The following is a 20891-nucleotide window of genomic DNA, read 5'->3' as shown; positions in this document are numbered from 1 at the left end:
ATCACCCAGACGCTACTCATTAGGTAAACCTCTACTAAAAACACTTGCTTTAATTTTTGTAAACATGTCACGAGTGCTTAAAAAGAACCATTTTTGTGACTGTTTTTCGTCGCTGTAGAAATGTACACAGTCAGAGTCAGTCAGTGTGTCAACACAACAACGGTGTAAGTATACACATGAATCCATGATACACGGAGACACGAATGTAAACATTTGCCTGTTGGGTCGGAAGGAGTTCACCGTTACCGATCACTGCCCCAAGAAAGGTCATCTGAGCTGGTTGACTAAAGTAGATGATGATAATGATGAAAGTGTAGCGCAGCTGTCATCAGTGCTTTTATAGTTAGGCCTAGGCTATTGTCGGATTCATAAGTAAATGTCACCTACTGCCCTTTTGGGTCGCTGTGCAAAAACTATTGGGCCGATTTCTTCAAAGTTAGTTTTTTCTTGAATCTAATTTCGGGACCCAACACAATTTCCAGGTTAGAGATTTGAAAATTATAAAGAAAAAAATTGTCAACTTTGGAGCCCTTTGGGCGGGTTGGCCATTTTGGGGGAATCTGAAGGGCCCGATTTTTTTTGATCGATAGTTCTAAATGAAACTTGGCAGCTTTAAAGATACACACGAAAAAAAATTAACCTGAACATTTCAGCAAAATGCATCCAGAAATAAGCAGTACAGAGGAGAAAATGTCAAAATCAATACACTACGTCAATGTACACCAATACATACAAAAAAAATTATTTCGTCACCATGGTTACTGAAATATGAAAATCCTCTTGGGTCCCGAAATTAGATTCAAGAAAAACCAAACTTTGAAGAAATCAGCCCAGTAGTTTTTGCGCAGCGGCCCAAAAGGGCAGTGACATTTACTAATGAATCCAACTATAGGGCTGTCTTGTAACTATGTTATTGTCTCAAAAATGAATACAAACTGCTACCTAGTTACTCAGTACATCATATTCTATACTGTGCATTCCTTGCTTCAATTGTTCTTGTATCATATTTTTCAACATTTCTCTCTAATCGCAAGCCAAGGATAAATACTCCTTTCAAGATAGCGTATTCACACGCAATTCCACAGGTACATCCAATTCATTTGAAATTTCGGCCAATGACAGCAGGTTTTACAAAATGTAAATGCGCTGTTAATTTTCAATAGTCACTGAATAGCTAAGACACATGTAAACCCGTCTTAATTGGCAAGAAAACATCTCTCAGCTTCTCCCACAAATAACGATTCACTTATTCCAACGTCAGTAACATGTGCACGCGGAAAACAATACGACTAACTCCACTTTTTCAAGACAAACCACACCATCCCACAACTATTGCTTGATTAACCCCTAACAATGACAAGTTCTTCCTCATACTCTCCCTTTCATATCGACAGGTGAGCACAATGGCCCTGGCCATTTCATTTCAAAGCTGCCGTGAATTCGATTTAAAACCAAATTCAACCAGCCAAGTCTAGACGATTTTTGGGTTCATTCACCTAGGGAGTATACCGCCAAACTAATCTTGGCATTAGTATTGTCCAGTCTATTTAATTATAGACCTTTCTTAGCTAGCTTAGTCGCCCCGGCTCCATTATTTTGATCTTGGTAGGGTAGATTTACGTAGGCTATTCTCCTCTCTATTGTAATGAACAAGACTCAGATCCATTGCAATAGTGTTTAATTCAAGTGGGCATGTTTTCCTTTCCATTAATAATTGCGTCCTTTCTGGCCTACTTGGGGTTCCCAGTGTTTTTATTGTCATTGGTACCATTTTTTATATGGCGTACCCCTCCGACGGCATCCTTTGTCTCACCACAAAGGACTTCGTCTGGTGGCAGGAAACGGGCCGCGAAGACCCCTAAACCCTCTTCCGGTTCCGTTTCCGGGCAGATAACCCGCAGGTCTACCAGACCTTCCGCCACCACCCCTTCCGTCAGCCGAGTTCCGGTTCCGGCCGCGGCTGCGAAGGATGTGGGATCAGACATTATCAATGTCTGTGGTCCCAAGGGAGACTTACATCCAGTAAGTCTCCAAGGGTTTAATATACCCCGGACCTCAGGGAACCTTCCGGTTCCTCTGTCGTCCACTCCCCCGAGTACAAGCCCTTTGTACCCGCGCGAGCACCCTGCTTCTGGTCCGCCGATTGCAGTTCCGGTTGCTGACGCGGGTTCCCGTGTATCAGTAACCGAAGACACTACTGGGGGTTTTTCTCAGTCTTTACTGCGAAATAACCCCAGTCCTCACGGACACAGTAGAGTAGGGACGGACTTTATAACGCCACCTCCGAAACGCCATGCGTCTTCGGTAACAGCGTTTCCGCCCTCCGTACCTCCTCCTAAAAGGGCAACCGGTAGCTCCATACCGGCGAAGGAGTTGTGGGCATTTCCGGTTTCGGACTTCGTCCTGCCGGAAATGCAGGCACCTCCCTACGTTGGCCAACCTCTTAGGTGGAGCCAACCGGAAGTGCCACCCCCTCCTCGTAGCAGAGGCGTCGTTCCCATGGAACGAGCTACGCAGAGGGGACATCTGAACTCTTGTTCAGAATATGGGCATCTTCCGCTTCTGGAAGACCTATTCGCCCGTACATACGGCTTCCAGGGTTCGCTTATGCGCTCACCCTCGCCTCAACCGCCCGTCGTTGAGAGAAGCCGCACGTCGGGTCCGGAACCCGAGTCGGGACAGCAACTGTCCCAGCTCATCCAGATGGTAGCGGGTCTTACTGATAGACTCAGCCATCTGGAGCAGGGTTCCGGTTCCTCTGATGCGCCTGGTCCCATCGGATACCCACCATCCGACTCCTCTATTTTAGAGGAATTTTCTGAGAACGAGAGTTCTCAGTCAGGCTACCGCTCCCCCAATCAGGAGGAGCTGTCACCAGAGGAGGCCAGTATCTTGTCGGATATGAGGACACTCAGATCCTTGATCAGAGCGTACCTCCCGCAGGATCTGTGCCCTACCCCGCCGGAACTGCCAGCCTTATCGACATCGACCTTTTCACTTTGGGGACAGGAAGTGGATCCCAATCCACAGGTCTCTCAGGGCTCCACTCGGGCACTTGAATTCCTTCCTCCCTCCCCGTCGGTGGTAGCAGTCTCTGAACTTTTGGAGCGTACAATCAGAGACTCCCAAGGCACCCACCAACATACTTCCATCCCTGTCCTTCCGGCAGTCGGACCGGAAGCTTGGTGTAAACCGGGGAAGTTGTTCACGGCACAACTTCCTCCCGTTAGGCAGTACCGCGCTGACTATTATCGAGTCAGCTCGGCCGGCTGTCCAGCTGCAGCATCGACTTCCATATTAAAGGACGATGTACAGCTGGACCAACTCGTGCCTAGGGTGACCTCCTCCTCGGCTTACCGAGACCTTAGAGAACAAGAGGGTCTGGCCAAAAACATGTTAGCGGTGCTCTCCTACGCAGAGCACACTAACCTGGCCCTAGCCAGATCCCTAAAAGATAATGAGTCACTATCTGATGACACAAAATCGCTTGTGACATCCTTGTCACATTCGATTAGGCACGCTATTGCTCTGTCCGCCAAGACCGCAGCAAATAGCGTCCTACTCCGTAGAGACGCCGCCCTGGGCTCTCTCAATGTCATCAGATCCCTCCAGCTGGAAGGGGCCTTAAGAACCGCTCCGATGGACGGTTCTTTCCTGTTCGCAGATTCTGTACAAGAGGCGGCTCAAGCACAGAAAGATTGGGACAAATTATATGCCCCCACTGCGACACAGAGGGCCAAGACCTCTCTACCTAACGCTAGAAAGATAGAGAGGCCCCAGAAGGCATCGGGTTCAATCCCGTACGCCGGGCAGGTCCTGCCTAGGCCTACCCCGCCTAGTCAGCCTGCTCCTGCTGGATCCTTCCGACGGGAAGCGGAGGGTCGCCGGACTGGAAAGAGGAAAAATACTTCCTCTAACCAGGGTGGATCCGGTCCGACTAAGCACTCTTTTCGCCCAAGGGGTGCTGGCCGGAAGAGGTGACTCCCCCCTCCTTTCTCCTCCCGGACGCAAAAAGGAGCCGACTCCGGTAGTCGGGGGCCGTCTGCAAAAATTTGCAGACATTTGGGACGATTGGTGCCCAAAGGGGTCCCCAGTCCCAAACATGTTGAGGTACGGAGTGAAACTAGATTTCAACCGTACCCCCCCGACTACCATATATCCAACCCCAGTTCAGCCACCGAAGGACCCAGTCAAGGCCTCTGCCCTCCAAGCAGAGGTCGGGACATTACTGGAGATGCAAGCTATCCAGGTCCTTCAAGATCCATGCTCCCCCGGCTTTTACAGCCACGTTTTCTTGGTTCCCAAGAAAGCAGGGACATGGAGGCTGATCATAGACCTTTCCAGGTTAAACACCTTCTTGAATGTTCCTCATTTCAAGATGGAAACCACCAGGTCTATAGCAACGGCGATACAGCCCAACGATTGGGCGGTATTGATGGATTCAACGGATGCGTACTTACATGTATCGATCCATCCAGACTATCAACACTTCCTTCGATTCCATTACGAAGGAAAGACGTATCAATTCAGGGCCCTGCCGTTCGGTCTGGCATCGGCACCCCTAATTTTTACGATGATAGTCACAGCCTTTGTTGCTCCCTTTCACATGATGGGGTTCAAGCTCCATCACTACCTAGACGATTGGCTACTCCGTTGCAAATCGCGGGAACTACTACTGCAACAACTTCAGGTTCTAAAGCAAAAAGTAGTTTCCGCAGGTTGGATTATCAACGAAACAAAGTCAGAATTTATACCATCCCAAGACTTCGTTTACGTTGGAGTTCGGTTCCTTACGGCCATAGGGAAAATGCTGCCCCCCTAGACAGGATAAAGAAAATTCTTCATCTCGTCGCAGAATTCAGAGGAAGGACTCAAGCTCCCGCAAGGCGATGCTTGAGCCTTTTGGGACTTCTGAATTCGGCAGCAGACCAAATCCCCCTTGGCCGTCTATATATGCATCCCATCCAGATGTTTCTAATGTCTCTATGGAAACCCCACAGGGACCCGTTAGACAAGTTGGTATTGATACCTCAATACCTACTCAAGAACGTCTGGAACTTCTGGGAGTCGGAGACTCGTCTCCAAAGCGGTGTAGATCTTGCTCCACCGCCCCCAGAAGTGTCCCTGTTCACAGATGCTTCTCTACTAGGGTGAGGAGCACATCTGAACAACGGGGACATGTCCATAAGGGGTCTATGGACAAGGGAGGAGACCATTCTTTCAATAAATATATTGGAAATGAAGGCTGTCCTTCTTGCCGTGAGGGCTCTTTCCCTTCACCTGAGGAATCGGAGAGTAACCCTGTTCTCCGACAATTCTACAGTAGTAGCATATGTCAGGAGACAGGGAGGCACAAAGTCCGGCATTATTTGCCAGCTAACTTGGGAGCTTTACCATCTTTGTGCCGACCTTGGAGTATCGATATGTGCCAGACACATACCGGGCAAACGCAACATCCTTGCCGACGCCCTGTCCCGTCAGAACAAACTAGTTCAGACAGAGTGGACACTCCATCAGGAGGTTGTAGACGACCTTTGTCGCCTTTGGCAATCTCCGAAGGTAGATCTGTTCGCCACCAGGCTGAACAATCGCCTTCCCATCTATTACTCTCCACTTCCGGACGAAGAGGCCCTGGAAGTCGACAGCCTTACAGCCTCTTGGGTCGGGCTGAACGCATATGTGTTTCCACCCCTCCCTCTCATCCAACCAGTCCTGAACAAGATCTTGACCAGCCACCCGGTGAGAATAACTCTCATGGCACCTTGCTGGCCAAATCAGGCCTGGTTCCCAGCCTTGCTGGAGCTCCTGATAGACCACCCCAGGAGTCTTCCTACTTGGAAGCACCTCCTGTGGCACCCCCTGGGGAGATGCTACCACCAGAACCCTGGATTTTTCAAGTTTCACGCCTGGAACTTGTCCAGTTGCATCTCCACCAGAGAGGCTTTTCGGACATCGCTGTCAAGCGCATGTCCGCACCTCAAAGGGGGTCTACCCTTGATGTGTATCAAGGAAAGTGGTCTACCTTCACTTCCTGGTGCAGGGAGAACGGAGTTAATCCGATCTCTCCCTCTATATACAGATTAGTTGATTTCCTTATTGAATTATTCACGGAAAGACAACTATCTGTCACGGCTATAAAAGGGTACAAGTCCGCCATCGCTTCTACCCTCCGTGTTTTAAGCACCTGGGATCTTCGTTGGGAGGACCAAATAACCCCTCTTTTCAGAGGAATGTTATTGAGCGTCCTAGACCGGTTCACAACACCCCTAAATGGGACCTTTCTGTTGTCCTTAAGGTGCTCATGAGGCATCCTTTTGAACCCATGTCTATTTCATCCATGAAATATCTGACACTTAAAACGGTCTTTCTAGTAGCCTTGGCTACCGCCCAACGGAGATCAGAGCTCCATGCACTTTCTTTTAAGAAGCTGACTTTTAGAGAGGGAGGGGAGGTTATCCTGGCTTCCATACCAGGATTTCTGGCGAAGAACCAGGGACCGGCCGCCTCTCGGCCCCCGGTTACTATTCCCTCTCTGTCAGGAACGATCTCTTATGATCTTCCTGACAGAACTTTATGTCCCGTCAGGGCCCTAAAGTTCTACATAACTAGGACAAAACCTCCCGGTATCCGCCAGGGGAGAGAGCGTTTGTTTTTGTCCTATAAGGAGGGAAATAAACGAGAGATAGCGGCCGCCACTATTTCAAAGTGGATTGTGAAGACTATTCGTCTTTCCTACAACACCTTGAAGACTTCCTCTGATCTTCGTGCGCTAGCTAACATCTCAGCGCACGAAGTTAGAGCACTAGCCACCTCCTGGGCTAACTACCGAGGAGTTGCTCTTCAAGAAGTCGTTTCCGCTGCATGTTGGAGTAATCACTCCACATTCTCTCGTTTCTACCTACGAGACGTTTCTTCCGTCGTAGATGGCATGCACACAATCGGCCCGATTGTGTCTGCGGGGCATGTTGTTTGATCCTGGCTAGATCAAAAAAAGGGGGGGAAGCCCGATTGAAGAGTCAAACGCCCATCTTGCGCCATTTTTGATATGCCCTATCTTCAACAATCCAGGCAACCCCTAGTAGACTAGAAAGGACGCAATTTCTTATTGTTGTTTAGCAATAACTCATTCTACACCCTTGAACATGCCTTACTTGCTCTAAGCTCTGTTGCCGGAAAGAAGATGGTTTTATTACGCAATTCTAGCGCTTTCCGGATCTATTTCTGGGTCTATTACTCTCTATTATATGATTGTAATACCGAGATCAAAATACCGGTCCTCCGGTTCTCCCCATTTCTTTCCCCTGGCGGTCCTCCTTAGCTACTATGCCGGTGGTGCCTCCTTGATGGAACAACAGCTCAGCCTTAGGTAAGTCCTCGTTTCCCACCTCCAATAGGTTGCTGGGATTCGATGCAAAAGTGTTCCATAGGTAAGTTTGAATGACACAAAATGCCCATTTCCTTACAAGAAATGGCCATTTTGTTAGTTCATACTTACCTATGGAACACGGCCCTCCCGCCGTCCCCACAAACGGGACATACTCTTTGTTAACGCTCAAGAGTAAGACTGAATATGGCGGCATGAGATCGGCGGGATCGGTCAGGGCGCCGCCTGGCGGCCGAGCTGTTAACTCAGTTCTCCCTTTAGAAAATTAAAGGGATACTCTTGTGTTTGAGCCCAAATGGAGTAACATGCAAAAGTGTTCCATAGGTAAGTATGAACTAACAAAATGGTTATTTCTTGTAAGGAAATGGGCATTTTATGTTGTAGAACATTTAAATTTGGCTTGTAGCCCTGTTGGTCATTATAAAAATGGTGCCCGCCGTGGAGGGCAATATATCGAATGTCACCCTGAGGAACATTGTTAACCGAGGCTGCTCTGGGCCAATGTCAATGCCCGACGAGAAGGCGCACCATCTTTTATATCATACCGATTTTTTTTAATATGATTTCCATGGGTAGAGATTTTAGAATTTTCAGGAAAACTATTTAGGGGAGGAAAAAACTTTTTCCAATTTATTTTCTTGATTTAAATCAAAATCAAAAATTGAAAATACTTATTTAAAAAAAAGTATTTCCTGTACATTTATAGAAATCCCCCCCTCCCCGGAAACTTGCAAGCAGCATTTGAGTTTGCCCCATAATTCATTTTGCCTCGATCTTGGTTGCCACGGCTGCGGGTTTTCCCACTTGATGCTTTCATATACATCCGCACTGCGACTACAGTTCGTCAATGTTGGGTGGTTGTCGGTGCCGTTGATCCACCCACGTTCTGTTCAATGATGTAAATATATAATCTAGGCATGAAATTCAGGTCTAACTCCATTGGCATTCTCAAACTTGTCAAAAGAATGCATGGAGAAAAAACAGAAATCGAAGAAAATATGAATTTTCAAATGTACAGGAAAATGCATACAAAATGCACATGACGTTTTGTGGTGAGACTCGCAAATCCAGGTCAACTTCCTACCAACATTTACTATCATATAAGTGTGCATCGATATCTCATCCTAGTTTTATCCTACCCAAGTAAAGCTGCAGTGAAGCTCTGTAAATCCCCCAAACGGTTCGAATATGTCTGATCAAAATTTTTCATTCACCGGCACAAATCAAATCAAGCAACAGGATGGCCGCTTTCCACAAGCATTTTAACCTGTACGACTCACTGTGATCAGTGCAGAGCCTGGTAGGGATCATTTTGCTTGGGGACAAAAAAACCTGAATTTATAAAACTGTCCCAAACGTCATCGACTTATCATTTCTGAAGACGATACACAGTGATCCTCGCTATATCTGTCAATAGCCTAAAAAGCGAATCACAATCAAAAACGCTTAAGGAAATTACATACCGGTTTTGTGATATAACAAAAAAATGAAAGGCCGCATCCCAATCCGCGTGGAGGTAACATTCCATTTTTATTTTGTGGCCAAGCCCAAGTAGAAGTTATATCGAAACTTTGCCCGCCACGTGACAGGTGTAAGCCAATGAAACTCAATGATTTTGACCTGAGGTATGATGATATATAAACATGTTGACAAAAATGTAGGTTGATGTGACCATCTTATCAGGTCAAAGTGCATCAAGTTCAAAAGAGTTTGTGTTACTTGCACCTGTTTCTAGAAATCCTAACTATTGCATTATCAAATATTCATCACAGATTCAACTGAACAGGCAAAAAATATGAGCCAGCAAGAAAGGCTACCTCTTTATTAAGGTCAGTGAAACTGTGAACACCTTGCCCATGTTATTCATCTATAGCATGATCACACTTTGTCAAAACAATTAGAGTTGAGCACATTGGTTTTATGGACTGTTTCACATGTTTCATCTACTCTCGTTGCAGACCATCAGGAAAAAATTAACTTGAGTCTCAAGTTAGCACTCGTGTGTAACTCCTCTTGGGTAGAGACACCGTGTCACCTTGACCTCATGAATATGTCGAGAGCATTCACATTGAGGGTTGACCCCACAGCCCTCCACGAAGGTGTCCACTTTACTGAAGTGTTAGCCTATGACATCAGCAATTGTTCTAAAGGTCCATTGTTTAGATTTCCAGTGACTGTGATCAAACCTACTGTGTAAGTTCAAATATAGTCAAGTATGAATTAAAATACTCTTCACATTAGTTTTGGGAATGTTGGGTGCAACTATCAGTTTAACTGCTAATACCTTGACGTTATGAAGGTCAATCTGTTCAGTGGATTCGAATTTACAAGAGCTTATCTACAGTTCCACCAGTGTCCACAATGGATTCTTCAGTACTGATGTTGTTCTTGTCCGATCTCGCAACTTACCGTGAGAAGACTGATGGCATTGTCCTCACAGCCCGGTCCCACGGGTGCATTAACTGGAAACGCAAGCCACCATTTTTTGAGGGGAAGGTAATCTCTTTGTTGAGATCACTACCCGTATCACTATTTGGATGGTGCAGCCAAGCAGTTGCCCCAAACTATTTCGAACATAAATATTAAATTAGGATACGGACAGTTTGCCGAATGTTGAGTGGATATGTTTTGAAATATGATTTCACTTGCAAGTTACTTTTTCTTTTGTTATTTTGCAGAGTTAGTGATAAAATAGGTAGCAGGATGGAGTTTAAGGACAAATGTTTAAACCCTGGATCAATTCAGCGGCACTTCATAGCAGTGCCAGAAGGAGCCACTTGGGCTGTCCTAGAGGTCAAGTCAAATGATGAGAACAAACGTGCACGGTTTGTTATGCATACACTCCAGGTGGAGCCACGCTCACAATACAAGACGTATGAACTCCACAAGTATGCAACGTTGTCTGATTATGGTGAGACGCAACAAGCTTTCTCTGTTTTGGTGAGTGGCGTGTGTCTTCCTTTTTGGCTCACCGTAGCGGAGTCTATACAACACCGCAGTGTTACTGAAAATTGAGCTAGACCTACTTTTCAAGGCCACAATGGTCAAAATTTGTAATGACAATCCTCCACCTTTACCTGAATTAAAATGAACTTATTTTCATATTGATTTCAATTCTGTTATTATTTCTGATACAAAACAATGCAGTTAAACATCCCTTGTCAAACTGAGTATTTTCAGAAAAAAAGAACTAATTTTTAAACATCATTTTTGAAATAATTTCTAAGTAACGATTTTATCAGCCAAATTGCACCATAATTCAGCAAAAAAATACCAAACATTTGGTATATAGTCGACACGATTCGATCGCGGTCTGTTCAGCCTCTGTGAATAATGTATCCTGTTTTTGCTTTTCCTTAGGGTGGTGTAACACTGGAACTCTGTCTAGCCAAGTGGTGGGCGAGTATAGGAGAGGTGAAAGTAGAATACTCAATCTGCTTTCACGGCTTGATGCCAGACACAAGGAAAGTAACTTTGGTGGGTTGGTACATAAAACTTTAATGGTGCTATTTCAGCAAGAATATGCACTCTGTGTGAACAGAAGACATTTTAATCGACTACTCAAAATATCTATGTACAATGTAGTTCCATTCTTTACATCGGAAACAGATGCAGAAGTTGCTGAAAGCCATTCCAAAAAGGGTAATTATGGCAAAATGAAGCTGACATTGGCCTGGTAATGAATAGCAAACCAGGTCAACCTGAAAGATCGAATAAAAGTTGATGTAATATAATATGAAACTTTGCTGCAAAAACTTTTGTCACAGCAGAAAAGTTCTGTGTACTCGAAAAGACCTGATGATGACCTGTTGGCTTTTGCATCAAAACTCTTCATTCATTTCACAGTTACTTCTACACCATTTTGGAAAATGTGGGATGTAACTGTACAGTGTGTACTATTGGCCCACTGTAAACAATATGGCAACATTTTCCCAAAGTTTTATCGTTCACCTTGGTCCCTATATTATAGGCTATAAGTTTTTAGTTGGTCACACCTGAATGAAGAAACGAGATAGCAGCACTGCACTTGATTAAATGAAGACCTTGTCCCTGTGTGAGATTGGTAATGCTAGCTATTTTACTATGAAACTTTTCCCAGGTCAAGTTGGGGTCAATAGTGCGTGTGGGCAGGGTACCCCTGGCCCACACACAGTATTGACCTGGACCTGTACACTGCCAAACCCTCAGTCGCGAAAGAGTTAGGTTAGACTTTTCAATGTTTTATTTTCAGCATGGTGCCGAAGGTATTCATAGGATAAACGTAATTTCTACACTCAAACAGGAGGACATCTCCCCATCAATATCGTTGAAAAACATAGGCCAAATTCTCAGGTATGTCTCCAGTATATGATGCTTTGTACAGACCTGAGTCCTGGTTTAACCAAGGTAGCAGATGCAAAAAGAAAGGAGGGAAGGTTTGTGTTGGAGTGTTTCTACCGCATTAACCTGCTTCACTTTCAAAGGGTCTGTTTCTGTCTTTCTATTCAAGAGCGCTGGTTTATTAGTTGCCATAATTTTACCTACGCTGCTGGCCGAATGTAGTTCCAGCAAAATAGTTGCATTTTCATCAGAATTTGCTGTAGCTGGGCCAGGAAATGTGCTAGGATACCAATATTTTGAACTCTTGTTTCGATAGGATTATAGCTATTCACAGCAGAAAGACTGAATGCCCCGTAATTGGCAGTAATTGGGAGATTTTAAGCTGGAAATTGTCGTCTGCTCAAAAAAGGCAAAACAACCTCGAGCCTACCTGTCTCTGTAATGTACTGAACGCGCCACACATAAGGCATTGCTCTAAGGCATTGCAGGCGAGGCTGATAATGTGATGGCTGTTTTGCGAATGTATATAGAGTGTGTACGTTCATTTCAAAACATAGTTCCAATCTAAATTTGTCATAATGAGCAGTTAGAAAGTGGTATTTTCCTATGTTTTGATTCTTAATGTCAACAGGCCTTTGGACTAGTCATTTTGTGGGGTTATTTTGTCTAATTCTAATTAATATTGACGATAAGAGACACGTAGAGAAACCCAGATTCATGTGCTCAGTTCATCTACGTACGGTAGACGTTTTGACAGAAAACCAGGGTGAGTTTTTAGCTTTTTGTTTCGTTTAATATGCTCAGTCATTGAGTCGAAGTGGAAGATCAAAACACATGTGAACGCCATGTATATTTTATAAAAAACGGTGTTGCGAAAAATTCTTCCCTTTAAAAGTATGTTATAAGAACAGCCTCTTTGTATTTATAAACATCATCGACATAATCAAAACAAACATGGCGGACCACTTCACAAGAAGTTGACGTTTTTTCATGTTTCTTTTCAAAATAACAATGACGTCGTAGACCTGGGATAGTGACACTGGTCAGAGTACACAAAGAATAGCAACAAAGTAGTTTGCTGGAATTGTGAGGTATTTTCAACGAACTATAAAACTGGCATTCTCAGTCTATGCTGATACGCAAAACCGCGAGGAGCTGCATGCATGAACTAGGCCTACATTATTTACCATACATTACACACCCGATACCGGTACATAAACAAAACAGCGAGCCATACAGGGTTGTAAATCCTCTCACGGTTTCCAAGTCAGCACAGACTACTCATTGCTTTTGACAGATAATCGGGAATGTCAATAATAAATGTCGACAGGGTTATCTGTGAGTGGACAGTCTTGTCTTACTTTGATGGTGCTATTTGCTAAGTGCTATTTTTTCTGATTTTTACAGGATGATGCAGCCTATTATCTACTAGTCATTCTGGTGGTCTCCACAGGCCAAGTGGTGTTGCTGTGCATACTGTGGAACTGGTGACACGAAGCCAATCAACCAGTCAGCCATGAGATTGACAGGATTGGGAAAGAAGACGCTGTTAGCTTCACGTTTTGGTCTTGTTTTACTGTATTATACAAGTTCATTGAATAAAGAAGCCTTGAAATTGAAAATGCATCTCTGAATTTTTATTTATTATTATAATAAAAAATAAAGCTTGTCTATTAAACCTAAATTCTTGAACATACAACCTTTAACCCTCATAGTATCATACTCGACCTTAGGTCAAGTTAAAATTCCTACCACTTTACTGTCGCGCTCAACCCTGGGTCGAGTGAGGGTAATGCCTCAGAAATAAATTATCCACGGCGATAATCCATTGGAGTCGTTTGTTTAGTTTATCTGCCAGTGTAAAGACGAAAATTGTTTCTACATGAAAATTTCCCGCAACTTACAACTGAAAGTCGAGCACCTTTTCAGAAGAGGTCAGGCAAGGGGTATGGTGATGTAAGAGACATTATCATGCCTCGTGTCACAATCAAGTAAGAGACCACATTGTCGCCTGAATGATATGAGACAAGAGGGTGATTCACAATCAAGTAATGACAACATTGTAGCCTTATTGATGTAAGAGAAGAGGGTGATGTAAGAGATGTTATCATGCCTGATGTCACAATCAAGTAAGAGACCACATTGTCGCCTGAATGTTATGTTATGTGTGAGACAAGAGGGTGATTTCACTATCAAGTAAGTGACCACATTGTAGCCTGATCGATATAAGAGAAGAGGGTGACGCGAGAGACGTTATCATGCCTGATGTCACAATCAATTAAGACTTCGTTGTAGCCTGAATGATACAAGAGAATCGGGTGATGCAAGTGACGGCATCATGCCTAATGTCACAAACGAGAGACTGCATTGTAGCCTTATAGGAGGGAATAGGGCAGTGTCCCAAGAGCTAATCTTCACTAAAGGTAATGAAGGAGAGATTGGAGGTATTGAAGAGCGGATGTGACAAAAGAACCCCTCAACTACTTCATTCACTGCAGTTCAAATAAAACCATCACCACTGTCATCCACCTATGATTAGTTTCAGGGCCTATTCATATTCTGTAAAGATTTACATGAAGGACCTGAATCTGTCTATCCAGTTGTTAAATACTGTTTTAAGCTAAACGCCCTTCATGAACTTGGCCTCATTTATCTAAGCTTGATTCTATCTAGTCTGTCCACATCTCCCTATCTACCATTAACCTACATTCTGGTACTCGCATATACTACTTGTTACATTCTCTTGTCATTCATCTCATTCCTTGCTATTCAATTCCGGCAGCGTAGCTATTCAGGCCGCCAGGCCTCTTGTTATTGTGATCAAAGGCAATATGATTTACCACTACAAGGATTGTTCATGCACTCAGGGTTTCCGCCGGGTTTTTGTTATTTAGAAAATGACCCCTTCTGAAGTTTTTTTGCACCTGAAAACGCTTTAAAATCTGCTTCTTAGTATTTTAAAATGTGCCACTTAAGACTTTAAAACATAATTTCAAAAAACTTGATTAATCAGGATGATGGGGGGGGGATATACCCCCATACCCAAATAATGGGGGAGATATGTCCACCCCCCATCCCCCCTATATGAAACCCTGTGCACTGAAGGATAAAATGGGTGGAGGGTGCCGCATCGTCGGAAAATTCTTTATAATTTTGAAATTGATATTCGGTTGTGTGATTTGCACTGTTACTTGAAGGGAAACTGGAACCTGGATCTTTTCCAGGTCATGCTAATTCTTGCAACATTTCCCGTCAAATATGGTTCGAGCATGCTGATTGTGTGCTGTATATGTCTTCGTTGTGATTATGATTTCAGGCCTTCAGAGAACAAGATGCAGTGTCTTGGAACACCTCGTGATGTCCTGTCAGACGGACGCCAGATTTATTCCATGGAACTCACCTACAACTTCCACTTGGTAATTTCTGATTTTCCTGCTTATTCCATGACTTTGAAATTGGCTGATGCCACTCACCTCGGGCCTTGTTTGGGGTTGGCAGAACTGCTAATGTAACATTAGTGGGCTGAACTACCCTGCCCCCAGGACTTCCGGGGTAGCCCTTTTCATCATCCTCATGAACTCCACCAAATGGCAGCAATATTAGTGGCTGGATGATTAATCAACAGATGATGTGAAATCAAACTGTGATGACAATTTCTGACACCGAATCAGAATGTCCATCATTGAATATTCATTATTCTTGAATTTATACAAGGTATGGGTATAGCTGAACAACTATTCTTTGATGGGTTACTGGTAAATGTACCCGGTGCATTGTATTGTTAGTTGACCAGCATGAAATGTTTGTAAGATATGATTTCACGTTACGTAGTCGTAAGCTAACTTTCCACTCTTCACCTTATTTGTGCTAATTATTGCTAATCAGTTCAAATAAATTAAAATGCAATGCCCATTTCAGCAGTCAGCCAAACCTCATAATGGTTGGCATATGCCAAATTTTGTTGTGGTCATCAGTGCAAACCTCAAGAAAGCCCATCACTAGTCACTAGTTAGAGGGATGGACAAGGTTGGTCCACTCTGTGTTACAATGAAGAATACACGGCAGTGTTAGGATACAGTAAATATTTTATGTTCATCAGAGGAGTTTTGTACCACAGGGCTGATGAGTTTTGTACCACGAGACTGTTCACTTGCCTTGCTAATGCTGTTATGTATATTTTCACTTCATTTTGATGGTTGTTTTCAGAACAAAGGGAGTGAAGTGATGCCTGATTGCTCACTGCTTAGTGAGCTTTTATATGAATCCGAATACGAGTCGCAGCTGTGGATGATTTTTGACTCCAATAAACAACTCCTGTGCACTGGGGATGCTTATGCTGATAAGGTAATGTGATAGTGACCTATATTAAATTGTGGCTTTTGGATGCATCACAAAATATGTATATAAAATTCGAGCAGTAAACTGTCATTCTGTAGTGCTGTCCGCGCAAGACCTAATCTGTGCAACTTAATGTGTGAATCAATGTCAGTTCCGATGACTGGTAGATCAACATGATCTACATGTGCCTGTATTATAATACAACTGTGTAACAGTCTTGTTAGCACTCAATTAAACTTCATCAGAATGAGTCCTTTTAATTATACAATTGGTTATCCTACTATTAATTAAGTCAAGAATTAATAAAGACCAGTCTTAAGCAATTCTTAAGTAAATAAAAATTGTTTCCTTTGCAGTACTCAGTGAAACTAGAGAAGGGAGACTTCACAATCAAAGTGCAAGTGCGTCATGAGAAGAGAGACCTACTAGAAAAGCTCAAGGACATGATCCTAGTGTTGTACCATAAACTATCCAGTGCCATCACGTTAGATGTTTACAGCTGTCAGGCACAGGCTCTTGTTGGTGGTCGCAAGTTTACCACGCATGGCCTTGCCCACAGGAAGATATGTCCATTGTTTATTGCACCACTAGCAGACGACAAGTAGGTCGAATATCTTGTAGCATCTGCATCATTTATTTGGTCCGGCCTTTCATTTTGAATGCTAGCTACAGCATTGGTTTTTGCTTTTTTGAAGCTAATGATTGCACGTAGAGTGACGAAACTTTTATGGTGGGTGTTTCTGATAAGGTTAAATGACATATCACCTAGGTTTTTGATTTGACCTACTTTTCAAGGTCACAAAGGTCAAAGTTCACTTAATCAACGATAGGTGGCACATTTCGTTTCTATTTGCGCTAGAAGGTTCTAAACTTGTGAAGACATTTATCTGAGGACCCTCTATTCTACCCCAAAAATGTGTCCCGCTTGGACTTCACATTATGGCTGCCAGGTGGCCATCTTGAAAATTAAACAAAGTCTTATTACTCCAAAATTAATGATCGGATTGCAACCAATCTTCATGTGATTATGTATCTATGTACTCTTATCAATATCCCTAATTTTCATTATAATCCCGTGACAAATATGGCTGCCAGGCCACCATCTTGAAAATCCAACAAAGTTCTATTACCCTAAACTGTTGAACAGATGGCAACCAATTTCTATTTGATATGTACACTCTTCAATAACCCTGAAATTCAATCAACTTTATAACCAAAATGCTATATTTAGATGGTACCGGTAATTTTCTTTCGTGCCATTGAGCCGAGAAGAATAATATTATTCAATGGAATCAAAACTGGTAAAACAGTCAGAAACTGTTTTCCCCATATCCGCTGCAAATAATCGAGGAGAGCACATGGTCCTTGGACCACTTCATATATAATATTTTTATGGTGGGTACTCCAAGAAAGGAAACATTATTCGACCTACACTTTTCATGGTCACAGAGGTCAAATTGCATAAATTGGTCGTTAGGCCTAAACTATGGCAAGTTTCTTAACTGCAGTGACCATCGACCACATTTAGTACACATGTATACGGTACTGATTCACCCCTTGGCCACCAGGGAGCTAAATCTGAAAACCTTAAAATGCAGTTATTGCTTAAAATACTGCCCAATTGCCACCAATCTGATATCATGGGTACATCTAACCACCATACAGTATTATGTCACATCGTTTTTTGATTTGACCTACTTTTCAAGGTCACATAGATTAAATGACATAAAATTCTAATTTGACTATAATATACTATACATGTAGCACGTTTCTAAGATTTAGTAAGCATGATTAGCCCCTAGTGAAGCGTTATTGATGCTCTTGTGCATGGAGACTGTGATCTACGATCTTGAGCATGATGTCTCTCAAATTTGCGGAGAACCTCTCATCTCTTCAAGTCAATTAATGCAAATGACTGAGGGGTAGTGCTCTTTTTGTGATGCCAATTTTTTTATGGCTGAATTTAAATTTCTCCTTTATTTTTAGACTGCCTAAATATGTTCCGGTATCAACAGGTAGCTATCTGACGGGAACAATATCATATGCCAAGGATGATCTGGCCAAGAAAGCAGTGAGTATTGGATGGTGACGTGCTATTTTAGTAAAAAGACCTAACAGCATCATGTGATCTCAACTGCCGAGTTTTTGGTATTCACTGCGACTAGGTCACTATCATTGTTGAGGTTCAGCACACGACTAATATTGAAGGCTTACATTGTATGTTGATTGTGTTTGATGTATTTTCTTGTGGCCTGGTAATTATAGACCCCACATACAACAAATGTGGGGTCTATATTGAGATTACTAGGAGAAGGTACTAGGCTTCTGCATTCTTCCCAGGTTATATTATGGAGGTAGTCCAGCAAAACTGCTATTTCAACTGAAAAACTGTCACCCCTGTCCCATCAAACTAAACTCGATCTAGTGCACCTGGCAAAGATTTTTTCGAAATTCGGATAATTTTGATGACTTTGAAGCGCTTTTATGCGCCGATTTTCTTTCAAATCTCCGGCACGATTCTGTCAATCACACGTATATTAGCATAAGCTCCACCCCGTAATGGTGAGGTCATATCCTCATGCATCATGGCGGCGGTATCTCTTTGCCGAAGTGGCGAGCTGTCGAGTATTTTGAGCAAAGAACGACGGTTGACATGGTTGAATGAAGGAATAAAATAAAGGAATAGCCTTAAATGCTTATCGATGATCCATCCTGCCCATCTGAAAAGGTTAGGGTGCTGTTTAAATGTTACTGAGCGTGTGATTTTGAGAAAGCGCAAGCGTGTTTGTCCGGAAATAGATCATCCGCGAAACGGAATAGACTTCACTCCTCCATACGTGTACTGTGTGGGCCCGTGGGGGCTATCAAATTTGCTGATAAGCAAATTTCAAATTTCTAGTTGAAAATAGACATTGCCACATTGCAGTTGTAATGCAAGCAAATTTGCTAAAATTTGGCATTGATAGTGTTTGTATATCGAGCTACACGACAGCATTGTTGAAATTCATATTCAGTTCATATTTACACAAATGGAAATATTCAATTTTTTCTCTCAAATTATTCAGTCATTAATGGAGTTCATGTAGGTTTTAATGATAAATTACTTTAGAAAGTTGCCTAGCACTGATGTGAGTTCCCAAAGTTTTGTGAGTAAGCATGTTTCTTTCAGGCAACATACCCCTTCACGTATGTGATAACTGAACCTAGCAAGAAGAATAATAAGAATGGAAAAGAGAAGAGCAAGGAGAAGGAGCACACTAAGGAGGAGGAATTCATTGAGGCAATGAGGGACATGAAGGTAACATGGATCACCAAGTAAGTTATCACAATGCTGGTAATAACTTTGACTTTAAAAATGAACTCAGCAACCCAAATTTGTCTCGTCCATTGCAGTCCTTTCCCTCAACTTACAGTGTCTTCAGTGCCTATTCCCTTTGGTCCACATCATCTAAATAGATGCATCATTTTGAAATGCCCTTTGTAGAGATAGTGAATTTTAAGCCAAAGGCTTTTCTGCAAAGCGCTTCTATAGTTAACGTGTACATATCAAATGTTAACAATAACCTATCCCATGTCCATGGATTTAGTTCAGATGGCTTAAAAGGTCACCAAAAAGAGATAAACGCGGGAATGAAACTCAACTATAATTCTGAGCTCCGAAAAAGAACCACACGAATATTCACACTGTTTTTTAATCAAACTTCAATTTCTGGGATGTTGGGCCCGACATATGTGTTTTAATTTTTGAGACATCAGTAATAAGCGCGCAGCAGAAAAGCCGAAGCGCTACTATAGTTAACGTGCATACGACGTATCCAATGTAAACAATGTTTTTCAAGTCCATGGATTCGTTTCAAATGGCTTAAAATTTGACTTAAAATGGCCGCCAGAAGAGATAAACGCGCGAATGAAGCAACTCGACTATTCTGAGCTCCGAGAGAGAACCACACGATTATTCTCACTGTTTTTTAATCAAACTTCAATTTCTGGGGGGTTTGGGGGGGTTTCCCCCCCGACATACACTGTTTTGATTTTTGAGACTTTAGTAATAATATCCAAAAGACGCTTAAAATGGATATAATCACGAATAATCAAGCAAAAACCGGGCAGGCGTTTCGGGAAAAAAAATTTTTGTTGAGATTTCAATAAACCTTTTGAACGAATTCCACATGGGCCGTGGTGGGATCCGAAGACACCTTAAGGAGGAATGTATGTTTTTATGGGGTACCATTGGTTTTGCAGATCTTCTGGTTTTTTCTAACGAATAATCAATATTCGCTAGCAGGCTTTTTATGCTCCCAGGTATGAAGAGGGTTCTATGTTCCTCAGGTTCTTTGTTCATCAGTCTGGTGTTCCTTAAGAGTCAAGTGTCTTCCAGTCTCTTGGCCTGCAAAAACCCTTGCCAACCAATTTTTTATGCATTAACCATTCGGCAACATGTTGGTGGGGGAAAAACCTGATCCCTGACCCCTTGAATTGGTTGCTCAGGTACGACCACAAGCAATTGTCTCAAGGAAGCCACCAGTACGACCTCTTGGCAGTCTTGCCAATATCATGGCAGTGAAAAGGAAGGATAATGATGGTTGAGGGTTGGAGTTAGGGTATCATCAAAGGAGTACCTCTTCCTCGCTCTGGGTTAAACGTGTCAAAGGACTGCATCATCATGAAGGTTTGGGGGTTCCACTCGAGCGCCCCGGGGTAAGCGTCTGTCCATAAACTTTTTGCCTTGTAAGCGCTCTACTGTCTTCATTTTTGGCTCACCTTAGGGGAGTCTTACACTGCAGTGTCCGTCGTCGTATCCTGTTTCATAAACAGTGGCACGTTTCTTAACTGCTGGGGCTATGAACTT

General features: G+C 43.1%; 1 protein-coding gene across 2 annotated transcripts in view; it reads left to right on the top strand.

The window, feature by feature from the left end:
• The window catches only part of LOC135494753 (tripeptidyl-peptidase 2-like), a 153319-nt gene that overhangs the window by 44157 nt on the left and 88271 nt on the right, over positions 1-20891 (top strand). For both annotated transcript variants that reach the window (XM_064783021.1, XM_064783022.1), the window contains exons 11-19: positions 9343-9577; positions 10063-10324; positions 10745-10861; positions 11616-11716; positions 15021-15120; positions 15911-16048; positions 16399-16643; positions 18029-18113; positions 19212-19357. In XM_064783021.1, the coding sequence (XP_064639091.1) occupies positions 9343-9577; positions 10063-10324; positions 10745-10861; positions 11616-11716; positions 15021-15120; positions 15911-16048; positions 16399-16643; positions 18029-18113; positions 19212-19357 (1429 nt within the window). The remainder of the gene's footprint in view (positions 1-9342; positions 9578-10062; positions 10325-10744; positions 10862-11615; positions 11717-15020; positions 15121-15910; positions 16049-16398; positions 16644-18028; positions 18114-19211; positions 19358-20891) is intronic.

Source organism: Lineus longissimus, chromosome 10 (genome assembly GCF_910592395.1).
Source record: "Lineus longissimus chromosome 10, tnLinLong1.2, whole genome shotgun sequence".
NCBI classification, from domain to species: Eukaryota; Metazoa; Nemertea; class Pilidiophora; order Heteronemertea; family Lineidae; genus Lineus; species Lineus longissimus.
Note: the sequence above shows the minus strand (reverse complement) of the source record. Positions and strands in the feature narration are given on the sequence as shown.